Raw genomic sequence first — 14129 nt, 5'->3', positions numbered from 1 at the left:
CTCTATCTCGCTCTCTCACACACACACACACACACACACACACACACACACACACACACACACACGGTTGTATGATGTGACGTTTTATAGGACGACAACTCGCAAAGAATTGCAGCATAGTTTTGAGCACCAACCAGTGTTGTTTTCGTCGACTAAAACTATGACGAGAAATGTTTGTCGACCATACCTTTTTTCATTGGTGAAAACTAAATGGAAACTAAATTAAAACTAAGCTATATACGATGACTAAAACTATAAGACTAAATATAGTGACAATTTCGTCTGCTAATCGTTTCCGGTTCAGTCTCTATATCCTTTCAATACTAGTCTATGCTCTTCTATTCTTTCTTCCTATATTCCCCCTCTACCCCCCTCTCTCCCCCGACACGGTCGAGGCAGATGGCCGCCCACCCTATAGAGTCGGAATTCTGCCTGACGTTTCGAGACGAGATCCGAGAAGGGAAAGCTTCGTGGCGTCTGTTCGTCTTTGGCGTTCACGGAAATGCATTTTAAAGATCTCTGATTTGCGTTTTTTTGCATTTTATTTTTGAAAGTGCACTGGCAGGCGACAGTCTGGCGAGAACAAGTCCTTAAAGGGACACTTCACCCTTTTTGCAAAAAAATATATGTTAATGTTGTTTAGAAGCTTTAGATCACTTTCCTGGGGGTATTTATGTGTGTAATATGTGGTTTTAGATATTTTAGATTGTAGCAGTGAGCCTGTTGTCTCTGATGTCATGGACACTGGTCTCACTACGTTCCTGGACTACAATTTCCATAATTCTTTGGTGCACTGCTCCTCCTTGTGGATAGGGGGGAGAGCTGTCTTACTGAGACAACATGTAGTCCAGGAAGGAAGTGAGCCCAGTGTCCATGACATCAGAGACAACAGGCTCACTGCTACAATCTAAAATATCTAAAACCACATATTACACACATAAATACCCCCAGGAAAGTGTTCTAAAGCTCCTAAACGTCATTAACATATATTCTTTTGCAAAAAGGGTGAAGTGTCCCTTTAACATAACCGCTGAATGTCTAACTCTAACTGCTTAACATTACCTCTGCCTTTGAATTTGAATTTCTAACCGTTCACACGAGCAGATGCAAATATACAGTCTGCTATTCATTCTCAATGGAAGCCATGCAGCGACATGAGCATACAAAGATACATCCGACGTTCGTAGCTGCTGCAAAAGCTACAGCAGCTACGCAAACGTTGAGCTTGTTTCAACTCTATAGCTACAAAGACACACAACGATAAGAATATGCTGTGTATAGCTCTGCGCCTTTGTATCTTTTGCATCTGCCATTGTGAACGCATCATAACTCTAACTAATATCTGTTTTTAACCATGGAGCGACCAGGCAGGAACGTTGTCCATCAGAATGTCTGTTTCTCACATTCCACTATAGCTGTGGGTGCATTTGGCTCTCACAAGTATAGAAATACAAGCGCGCGGACACACACACACACACACACACACACACACACACACACACACACACACACACACACACACACACAGAGGGGTAATGTAAGGATAGGAGTGTTGGTATCGGTGTGTCTTTGCAACAAACACCATCTACTGTTACACTGTTTCTACTGTCCATCCTCTCTCTCTCTCTCTCTCTCTCTCTCTCAAAATCTCTCTTGCTCTCTCTCTCTCTCAATCTCTCTCTTTCTCGCTGTCTTTCTGTCTCTCTCTCTCTCTGTCTCTCTCTCTTTCTCTCCCTCGCACACGCACAGTGCACAGAAACTCGAATGAACCGCTCACAAGATCCGATTGCACTATTATATAACTCTTTCTAAGTCTCACTCACTCTCTCTTTTCTCATCTCTCTCTCTCTCTCCCTCCCTAGCACTCCTTCCCTCAATCTTCCTCTCACCGTTTCTCTCCCTTAATGTATTTCACTTTGTGAATCATTCCACTCTTTATAGACAGTATTGTTTTAAAGTACATTATAGAAAATGCAGAGCTTTTGGACAGTCATTCTGATAATATCAGCAGAGATAAAAAACAAGAAAACTGTCGCCTCAGAATATTTCTTTCTGCTTCATAGTGCACTTTATCAACAAATTAGCATGCATGTACTGCGTATGATTTTAAAATAGTACAGTGGTTTTCCAGACATTTTTGTGCTATTGTGCAAGATGATTCCAGCAATGTCCATTCTAAAAAACGTCAGTATCATCGTTGACAAAAAAATGGGCTTATCTTCACAAGAGATTCTCACACTCATTTCACTTGAATCCATACACGAGAGGAAATTGTGAATACTGGATATATGGCGGCCACTTAAAACCTGTATATGTAGCAGACTGGAGTCCCCCTAGGGCGTCTACTGGCCCCTCTCTTCTACCCCAAGTATCTTCGCCCCCCAAAAGACGTTATACAGCTCTCGTTGCAATGAATGCGTCTTTCCGCCCCAGAGTTCGCCCACAGAACAGGGATCACGCTAGACTTTGCGACTATAATATAGACAAGAAGGCAAGCGCGAAAATCGAATGAAATGTAACACTTCGATTATACCCTCTTCCACCCCAGTCAAAGGTGTTTTTTTTTTTCCCCCCCTATGCAAATTAAACAGAAACAAGTGGAGTAATAGTGAATATGACGGCCGTCGCCGCTCCGCTGGGACATTGTGCCTATATATATATGTATATATATTATTATATACACGCGCGGACGACGAGTGTATAAGTGAGGAAACGCAGGAAGCCGTCATGCGAGTGCAGTTGACTTCAAGGCACATTGGGGAGAGTTTGGGAGCGGGTTTCAGATCCACTGACTAATCCCTCCCGGCTGCGGCAGATAGAGTGCAGACGAGATGGGCGGGGGGGCGGGGGGGGGGGGGGGGGGGGGTGAAACAAAGCCCCTGTGCTGTAATGTGTCCCACGTTGCTTTGTGTGCATAACGACTTAGGAGGAGGAGGAAGAAATGTGACTTAAGAGGAAAAAAAAAAAACGAGAAACTGTTTTCCTGTCGTTCTCTCTCGGTGGAGTAGGCCTACCCCCCCCACCATGCGCATTCACACGCGTACACGCATGCACACACACACACACACACACACACACACACGTTTGTGCTTGTGAGGACATTTTCAGGGGTGGCGATTTTATCAATGCCATTTTTTAACCATTTTAAAATTTTGCCAAAAGCCGGAAAAAAATTAACAATTTCAGTCCATAAATAAAACGCATAACCCGCATTTTAATCAAATATTCTATACGCTGCATGGCGAGATTGTTTTTTTATTACCTTTAGCAGGGCCGGCCCTCCCATCAGGCAGAACAGGCAGTGGCCTGTAGGGGGCGTCATGAGGGGAGAGGGTGGGGGGGGCATCCACCAAGCAAAGAAAACAAAACACAGTGCTTTAGAACACAAGGGCGAATAATCCTGCCTAGGGCACCAAATTGCTCAGGGCTACCTTTAGAGCATATGCTGAAGTATTTGGGCTGTCCGCTTGTATTGGCCTCAATTTCCCAGAAGCCCTATAGCAGATGTCCGGTTTCGTCATCATAACGTGACGGCACTCGTCACCAGGCCCGCGACAAAGCCGCCGTTTCTTTTTAATTATTAGAAATAGGGCGAATTAAACACATATAAGGCGGGTTCAGCGTATTAAGCAGAGGCGACAATTAGCGGGCCGTCAAACTGTTAACAGATCTACAAGCTCACAGCATGTCGACACCCCGGCATTATACGGTGTAGTATACGTATACGTCAGGCATAAATATAAACCCTATAAATGTCTCATTTTAACCCTAACCTGAGTCTGTTCCTAATTACTCTGAAACTCACATTTTAAATCAAAACATGCATTTGTCTTGTGAGGACCTGCAGGAAAATTGTCCTCACAATGTCGGAGTCTCAAATTGTCAAATTGTCATTGGGGATATTGTAGTTCTCACAAGTATAGTAATGCACGCATGCACACACACAGACACAAACACGCACACGCACGTGCACCTCTCCCCAGGCGACCATGGAGGAATAAAATGAACACTGGACACCGCAGTACATTGGGCAAACAATTCTTTCTTATCATTTTTAGCACAAATCTATACACATCTGCTATAGCTGCACTCCATGCAGCTTGTTTGTGTGCGTGCGTGCTGTATGTATGTACAGTATGTGTACAGTACATGTATGTATTGTGTACAGTAAGTGTCAGTATGGTGGTGTTGGGGGATTAGCGGTGCGTAATCTCTCCTCTGCCTTACGTAACACCATCACCACCAACGGTGACGGTTAGTCAGCACAAACGCACCATCATTTCAACACACACACACACACACACACACACACACCTCATGTCTCCGAAACTGTTACTTTTCAGGATTCAAATACTAAAAGTATCGAGCATGTATACTGTATATCTATACTACTTTAGTGCTTTTTATGCTTTTGTGTGACGCTGTAGTTATAGTAGTATGATCAAGTAGGCGCTCATGTTCATGGAGAGACCATGTTGACCCGTTGACCCATTTTGCCCCTTTTGGTGTTAGCATTACGTTATGCTTTATAGCTATTGAAAAATAGCAGATCCACAAGCTCGACTGACATAGGGACATAGGGATGTAGAAGACATTTTTAAATCTGATCTCTGGTCAGAATGGATTCATTAAAAGGATAGTGACACTATGATGTGATGTAAGGCTATATATATTGCAGGCAGGGTTCCGTTTGCATCCGATTGTGATATCTCCGGGGCAAACTGAGCGACGTTGGTGTGATCCTGACATTGGCTATACTTTGGTGGTTGTTAGTTGTTCTAAGATTAAAGCGTATTTGAAATGGTACATTGAAGCATATTTACTATGTGGTAAAATAATTATCGTAATAATAAATAAGAAAATAACCTCCCGCGCCGTCCTATATTTTGTTTTTTTATTTCTTCGCGAAGTGAACCACAACTCTTGATTCCAGGTAATGGAATAGCGGGATGCAAGTGACGTGTCATGGATTTATCCAAACAGACTCTGCTTCCGTTGGCTTTGACTATAAATTGATCGCGTGGCGCTTCAGGAAGGACAAATCAATCCGTGTGATCGCCAGCCTCGGCTAGCAGAGCAGGATGACACTAATTCTATTGGTAATGTGCCGTCATGTGTGGCACTGGGGTGATGCCTCTGGTGTGTGTGTGTGTGTGTGTGTGTGTGTGTGTGTGTGTGTGTGTGTGTGACTGTGACTGTGTGTGTGTTTGTGTTTGTGTGTGTGTGTGTGTGTGTGTGTGTGTGTGTGTGTGTGTGTGTGTGTGTGTGTGTGTGTGTGTGTGTGTGTGTGTGTGACTGTGACTGTGACTGTGACTGTGTGTTGTGTGTGTGTGTGTGTGTGTGTGTGATTTTCATGACAGTATATAACATGAACATGAAAGCTGTGTTTATAAAATACCATTGTGATTTTTCAATGAAACGTGTTTCTTTTTCCTTCTTCCCATTGACACTGATGAATAGCAACACAGTTTAGCGCCACGCTAAAACACAATCGATTGCTCGTTTGCTAAATGGAAATAAACAGACTCCTGAAATGTGGCGGGGCCACCCATCTGCCCACTGAACGGGACAGATGGGTGGGCCGCGAAACACCTTAGAGGCGTTCAAGTGGGCTCTGATCCAGTTGAGATATAAAGCACCCATTTTTGAATACACGGAAAAACACGGAAACAATGACATGTTGGTCATGTCCATGTTGGAGAGAAATGATGCAAACGCACACCAATCCTTAGATGTGAACACTCATTTGATTGATTCCAATGTGAGTGGGACAGTAATCATTTCATATTCACGTCTATTTGTCAGGGTTATGCCAAGTTCTGACTGTACAGACCATGGTTGTCGAAATTGACCTCATTTTCTTTTTCCTGTATACACCGTCACAGTTAAACTAGCACTCAGGATCCAACTGTGTGCTAATTATGTGACGTATATAGGCCTATCTGTTACTTTATCTATGCATCTCTATTCATATTTATATATTTACTAAGCTTTTGCGTGGCGGGCTGCTGTGTGTCTATCTCTCTCTCTCTCTCTCTATTTTCCCAGGGTGAGTGAGTAAAAACCTTGGGTGTTAATTGGACTCTGAGGGGGTAAAAAATAGTGACAGAGTGGATCAAATGCACCTCTCTCTCTCTATCTCTCTCTCTCTCATTCTCTCCATCCATTCATCCATTCTTTGCTCCATCCATTTCTGAACTCTCTGACCTGTGTGAACCGGGGGTGTCTAAAAGCTCTTAGGATTAACAGTAACACAACACACAGCAACTGCGCGCGCGCACTCACTCACACACACACACACACACACACACACACACACACACACACACACACACACACCACACACACACACACACATTGTGTTGAGTCAAGTTTAGTTCAGTTAAAAATGATTCCTATTGATTCCTAAAGTCCTCATAGTGGTGTGTGTGTGTGTGTGTGTGTGTGTGTGTGTGTGTGTGTGTGTGTGCATGTGCACGTGTGTGCGTGCGTGCGTGTTCAGGCAGGTGTCTTTCAGTGTGCTGGGAGGTCAAGGGTCAGTGAGGACATGCTATTCATCATGTCAGTTCCGATTGGTTGTTTTGAAGTTCGACGTGTTGCATCGTTCTACAACAGTGAAAACATCCCATGGGCTATAAATACCACCCTTATAATGAATTAACTTATATTCATTATAACATATCCCAGAATTCTGTCTTTTCCTTTGTTTGTTGTCGTTTGTTTTTGCTATAGTTTTTTCTACTAGTTTTGGTCCTGCAGGCAAACGTCTAATCTCAGTTTTGGGTTTCGGACTCTTAACCCCTTTTGGTGTTATACTAATACAGATCTACAAGCTCGTAGCGCGGCACCGAGTGCCGCGCTACGAGCTTGTAGATCTGCCATTTTTGAAAAATCGAGAGAAAATGTGGCCTAAATCTTTGAATATATATATATTCTTTCAGAGCGAATGTTTTTAACTCAAATCTTTGTTTCTGGAGGTGGTTCCCTGGAACCACATATTTTAAGATGGGGGGGAGGGGGGGGGTGGGGGGTCTTCTGCAGCCAAATACAGATAATTCTAGGGGTCGTTGACGTGAAAAAGTTTGAGCACCACACTGACATAGAAACATTCTGATTTAGAAATGTTAATCACAATGTTAATCAGATGCCAAATGGAACCCTATATAGCTACCACAGCTATAATGAAACGCAACACCAGCACAGTGACAGACGGGACCGAAGCACACAGATTCATCCCATCATCCCATAATGACCTAAAGTATATAAATAAGTAATGTATATATCGGTGGTTCCCAAAGTGGGGCCCGGGGACCCCCGCAGGGGCCGTTTAGGGAGTTCCTGGGGGGACGGGGGGGGACGGGGTCCCCAGCTAAATGATAGTTTGGAACCAAATGGACCCTCATGGGTCTGTAACTCTGAGCTCTGAGCGGTTCCATTTGTACACTCTCTAATAAGTCAAATTAAGTAAAATTAACATTGATTTTACAATACAAATTAGGGGTCCCCCCCGGAGATTAAATCGGGGTCCGTATAGACTAATGCATGTCAAACTGAGGGTCCTTGAAATTAAAAGGGGTTGAGAATCTACTGCTAGAGCCGTACAGATCTTATCCTGTGTATATGGGGGTCCCTGGCATATCTTTTCACACGGGCTGAATAGTGTCAATCTGGGGGTCCTTGGCAGGAAAAGGTTTGGGAACCACTGTATCCGTACGTTCCTCCCGGTATATCATCATTTTTGATATTTTGTATTATATGCATTTCATATATACAGGGCGATTGTTGTACACACATTGTCCAGAGACTGCAGATGATAGAATATTGTACGCCTGTCCCTGTCAAACAAAGAGTAAAGAATGGTCCGTCCTATACTGGGCTATATATTTGACTTGCTATTCACAGAAATAATTATTTCCCAAGGACCCCCCCTCTCTCACAGGGGTCCTTAGGGATGGGTTCCTGCAGGGGGTCCCCGGCAACGGTATAGTAACATATAGCATCGCAATCTTATATTAACCACTTTTTTTTGTTCATGCATATATGTTGGCTATTCAAAAACAGCAGCAGGCCTTATGCAAGATCTGCATGCATGCGGCCAACATCACATCAATGTGGGGGGTCCTTCATGTTACAACTGCTGTTGAGAGCAGTGTTGTTTTTGGCAGCAAATTTATATTTTAGTTTTAGTCATATAGTCTCTTGAATAGTTATCACTTAGTTTTAGTCACATTTTAGTCGCCTGGAATGTTCAGTCTAGTTTTAGTCGACTAAATGTCATACGATTTTAGTCGACTAAATCTACAGTTGATTTAGTCGACTAAAATGTGTTTTGACAGGCCTTGATGTCGTCGTAATGAGACATATTTTACACTTTGCTTGCATGCTGAAAATAGCAGATATACAAGATTGTATATAATGCTATTTCCAGCATGCAACCCCAGCATAAAACTGGATCTCTTGTCCACTATAGTCCCTTCCTATAACATTTTAGTCTAGTTTTTATTTGTTGACGAAATTGAAAAGATATATGCCATAGGGACCCCCATATACAGTAAGAGGGGATTTTTACGGCTCTGCTTATAGACTCTCAACCCGTTTAATTTCAAGGACCCTGCAGTTTGATATATAGTCTATACGCCGGACCCCCCCATTTAACCCATTCTGACCGGGCACCCATTTTGGTGTTGGCATCATGTTATGCTTTAGCTATTGAAAAATAGCAGATCTACAAGCTCGTATCGCGCCACCGAGTGGCGCGATACGAGCTTGTAGGTCTGCTATTTTTGAAAATCGAAGAACGACTGACATTTTTTTAGAATCTGATCTCAGGTCAGAATGGGTTAATCAGACCAGTGTGTTGTCCAGTGGAAACCTCGTATGAATCTGATCTCAGGTCAGAATGGGTTAATGGCATTTTATACCTCTGGGGTCCTCACTGATCTATAGAAGGGAAACGGAGTGTGCGCGGTGACGTTGTGAGCATGAGCAGAGAGTTGTTGTGATGTGGGAGGGGTCCTGTTGGAAGGGGGGGGGGGGGATCATCCCAGGTCGTATTGTTAAGTGATCATTACCAACACTCACGAGGAGAGGAGGGGGACGGGGGTCCATTTTTCCATAACCTCATGGTTGTTATAGCACTGCAGTTCTCTGTAAGGGCAGTCTGAGACTGCACGCGCACGCACGCACGCACGCATGCATGCGCACGCACGCATGCGCACGCATGCGCACGCACGCACGCAGGTTGAGAGTGGGGGCCGGCATGGCCCGCACTGATTTAATTCTATCTGACAAAACCCTTTGGGGCGTGCAGAGAGAGGGAGAGAGAGAGAGAGAGGGAGGGGGAGAGAGAGAGGGATGGGAGGGAGGGGGGGGGGGGGGGGGGGAGAGAGAGAGAGAGAGGGGGAGAGAGAGAGAGAGAGAGATGGGGGGGAGGGAGGGAGGGAGAGGGAGAGAGGGAGAGATGGAGAGAGGGAGGGAGGGGGAGGGGGGGAGGGGGAGAGAGAGAGAGAGAGAGAGAGAGAGAGAGAGAGGGAGAGAAGCTCCAGGGGTCTCCTCTACTCTACCATGACTATAAAGTGAAAGCCTGAGCTTTTCGTATAGCCCCCCCCCCCCAGTCCCTCATGCACGAGAGTGGTCGCGAGGCCCATTAAAATGTGGATAAAATACAAGGTGCACCAAGGCTGAGTTTGACATGAGGTTAAGGAGAGAGGGAGAGAGAGAGAGGGAGAGAGAGAGACGGAGACAGAAAGATAGTTAGAAAGACAGACAGACAGACAGACAGGGTTTTTTTTTTTTATCTCATGTTGTTTTTTTGCCTGCAGGTCTGTATAGGTTTATAGTTACCAAAGTGAAAGCTCTGTTTGTTAAAACGGAACACATTCAAGCAGCCCTGACTAATAGCTTCACAGCAACATCCAGAGTCTGAATGTCACTCTATTCATTGACACTCACAGTTGTACACATGCACGTGTATATAGCAGTGAATTTATCATGTGAAACATGAACACAGACAAGTGATTAGAATGTACACATACTGTGACCTTGCATGGTAAAATAGCAGTATAGCCTAATAATAACAATAATATTATTAATAATAATTATAATTATTATTAATATTATTATTAGGCCAATACTATTTTTTCTAATCATAACAATGACTAATGATAATATACCAATTACTAGTTTACACACACACACACACACACACACACACACACACACACACAATTCACATTTTTCACAAATTTCTGTTCTATTTATTATTAATTAAAGGCCTCTCAGTCTCTACTATATATATATATATATATACACAATATATATATATATATATATATATATATATATATATATATATATATATATTGTGTATATATATATATATATATATATTGTGTATATATGATACATTTATTGTGTCTGCATTACTGAACATTTCAGATGCCTCTGTTAACAAACATAAATAAATGAAGGTTGAATACCTAAATCATTATTCAGGATGTGTGTATCCACGTTCACATGAGCCTCTATTTGCACTCAAAGTGCATGGTCCTATAAGGGGGTCCCATATGGTGTCACAATCGTTTCAACCAACTTTTAACCATAGCCTATATTTTATACTTTGGATATTCAAAAATAGAAGATCTCTACAAGCTATATCTGCTCTTTTTGAAAATGTGTGAAAATCTTAATTGAATATGATTATGACTATAGGCCTATATATATATATATATATATTATTTTTTTAAGTTTTTATTTTTAACTCACATCTTTACATTTCTGATGGTCCCTGGCACAAAATGTTTTGAGATGGGGGACCGCAGCCAAACAACATATATAAATATCATTTACATATATATTACTAACCCATTTGTATAGAAAGAGTGAGAGAGATGAAAGTAATGAAACAGCCCCCCGCGTATAGCAGCCTAAAATCGATTTGTAAAATCTCACGTGAGGGGGGGAAAAGGGTTTTAAGTGAAAAGCCGTGAAAAGAGGCGAGGTAAAGTGAAAGAGGGACTGTGTGAGTGAGTCTGTGACCCTGTCAGGACACGGCGTGTCGTGCGTGCGCGTGAGAGAGAGCGTGCGTGCGTGCGTGCGTGTGCTCGGACGACATTGATGTTGAATTTAACTTCCTCGGTGCTGTGCTGACATAAATAGGTTAGTGGAACGAGCCACTATAGACGGTCTGCTTAACATTTTAATAAAGTTATAAAGGTTATAACGGAACAATCATTGTACTAAAGTAACTAAACGTATATGCTTTGCAAACTGTTAATACAGTATTCAATCATACATCAATCAATCTATCAACGTATTTTCGAGTTCCTCTTTTTCCTTCAACTTTGTACCAACACACTTCAGCAAATTAATAACGTTCCTAGCAGTTTATTGTTCTTATTTTACTGAATATTATTATTAATAATAATATTAATATCGTCACTGCGTGACATGATGCGCCTGCACTTTATGGGACTCGCAAACAAACAAATTGAACCCCATGAGAGCTCATGCAGCGTCCATGCATGTTCTGAGAGGGGAACCTGCATCGGGTCATTATTGTCAACGAGATGCAGGTGCGACGTACCGTGCGTAGACGGAATACGCGGCCCAAGTAGCCTATATATATACAGCGTCAACTCAAGTCCAGTTCTATACCGTTATGTGGTTTAAATGGTTATGTTCGTCGAATTTAATTGTCCGTCATTGTCAACTTTGGGCCTTTTCTGAGTAATGGCAAATATGATAACCAAAGAAATGTATGAGCCTATAGGCTTATACACATATTGTAAAAACCTGGTATGACGAAGGCCTTGTATATAGTCACTCACTGGTCCTGCGGTAGGCTACACACACACACACACACACACACACACACACACACACACACACACACACACACACACACACACACAATCCTATAGTTTGCTTTGCTTGTATTAGCATGTATTTGTAGCCAATGTGTGTTTTGCGACCGGTCGTCGAGTGTGCCAAGTGCCAACAAACAAACAGCTAAAATGCTATATGCAAGTTCCCAACTATAAACCTTCTAAAGAGTGTTTTCATGTAGGTCCAAACTTAAAGAGCGTGAGAAAAAGAAAGAAACCCTGGCCAGGTTACACGCAGCCGCGGAACAGCAAACTTGAATAACTTTAAAGCTTCATATATTATGGATGGTGGCTGTTGCTTGTCGAATAGACGGACTTTATGTCATGGCCTGCCCTATACCGTTAAATACTCCGTTATTTTTAGCCTATATCCGATTCATTCATTAGCCTATTATTATTAGGTTTTAATAGTTGGATGGGTTTGGAACCAAATGGACACGCAGGGTCGATTTGGTTCTTTTTGAACACTCTCAGACAAATTAACACGCAGGATTGTGTTTTCCCCGGATAATCTCTCTCTCTCTCTCTCTCTCTCTCTCTCTCTCTCTGTGTGTGTGTGTGTGTGTGTGTGTGTGTGTGTGTGTGTGTTTGGGGGGGAAAAGTGGAGCTTGCCGAATAGAAGGAGTGTAGCACAGCTGCAGAAATCAGTCAGTTTTATTTGAAGCATATCCATTTTCAAACTCTGAGAGTTCTATGGATTTGGAACAAAAATGGTTGGTTAGCATATATAGCCCATATGTCCGAAATAAAACAAGTTCACCTCAACAACCATGGCAGACAGTTATTCGGCTGTCTGTCAGACCGTTATTTGGGCACAGACAGAGAGAGGGGGACATAGCCTAGACATGATACAGGCCGTTATTTGGGGACAGACAGAGAGAGCTATAGGGAGACAGACATATACAGACCGTTTTTTGGGGACAGACAGAGAGAGCTATGGGGGACAGACGGAGAGAGCTATGGGGGACAGTCAGACAGACAGACAGACCGTTGTTTGGGGACAGACAGAGAGCTAAAGGGGGATAGTCAGACAGACAGACAGACAGACAGACAGACAGACCGTTGTTTGGGGACAGACAGAGAGCTATGGGGGACGGTCAGACAGACAGACAGACCGTTATTTGGGGACAGACAGAGAGCTATGGGGGACAGACAGACAGACAGACAGACCGTTGTTTGGGGACAGACAGAGAGCTATGGGGGACAGACAGACAGACAGACAGACAGACCGTTATTTGGGGACAGACAGAGAGGGGACATGCATATATGTATGTATGTTCCGTGGGTCTCCTTCTTACCTCGCATGGTAACCGTGTTGACGTCCGGGTGCCGCGGGCGCGCTCATGAAGAAACAAACCAAACAGAACAAAAACAAGAAAAGAAACGGCGTCAAAGATCCTCGGTGAATAAAATAACTATAGTGTGTAAAAAAAAATAAAAAATAAAGAAAAGGAAAAAATAAACGATGTCAATAGTGGTGCTGTGAGCCGCTGACTATAGTACACTACTCTGAGCTCTGGCGACGAGACGCGTCTGGGTGAACGCTGGGAGCATGTGAATCCAAGGGAACGAACTGGCTGACGCGAAATAATAATATTTCAAATAATAATAAATAAAATAAAATAAACAGCCGAGAGTAAACTTTATTGGAGTGTCGCCTGTCTGTCTGTGCTGTCTGTCTGTCGTGCAGGTGTGTGTGAGTGTGTGAGTGTGTGTGTATACGGTGTCAGACTGGTATGGTGGAGCGCGCAGCGAGCATGCGGGTTTTCCTCATGACAGTCTGCGCTCCGCGCGCTGCCTCTGTGGCGAGGGGGCGGGGCCGGGGGAGCGTGCGCCACGCCGATTGGACCGGAGGGGGGGGTTCCTCTCTCTTCTCTTCTCTTAAACCCCGCCCCCGACGCACGCGCGCGCATGCACACACACACACACACACACACACACACACACACAGCACACACACACGCACACACTCTCTCACAGACAGACAATCGTCTCTCCATTCAAAGCTCAATCAATTGACCTGCAGGAGACAAATCTGATTTGATGTTCATGATCGGTTTCATTGCAGTTTGAACTCTGTTCACATTTGTCATCGTCACAGTTCAAGGATAGATAATATGCCTAATATATTCATGCAGTCTTTTATTTAATTTATTTTGATAGCTCAATCTAATATAGGCACCAATCACAGCCTATATTTATACATGACACACAGTAATTATTATTGGAGGATTTCTTTTTAAA

General features: G+C 43.3%; 1 protein-coding gene across 1 annotated transcript in view; it reads right to left on the bottom strand.

Annotated features, from left to right (window-relative positions):
* Nucleotides 1–13256, bottom strand: part of rorb (RAR-related orphan receptor B) — a gene marked incomplete at both ends in the record, with an annotated part of 41922 nt that extends 28666 nt beyond the window's left edge. The window contains one exon of the mRNA XM_080765130.1: nt 13184–13256. Coding sequence (XP_080621256.1) covers nt 13184–13190 — 7 coding nt within the window. The remainder of the gene's footprint in view (nt 1–13183) is intronic.
* Nucleotides 13257–14129: the final 873 nt, after the last annotated feature.

This window comes from Protomyctophum bolini (assembly GCF_963924005.1).
Source record: "Protomyctophum bolini genome assembly, chromosome: 6".
Lineage (NCBI taxonomy): Eukaryota > Metazoa > Chordata > Actinopteri > Myctophiformes > Myctophidae > Protomyctophum > Protomyctophum bolini.
The sequence above is the reverse complement of the archived record's forward strand: the minus strand, read 5'-3'. Positions and strand labels throughout refer to the sequence as shown.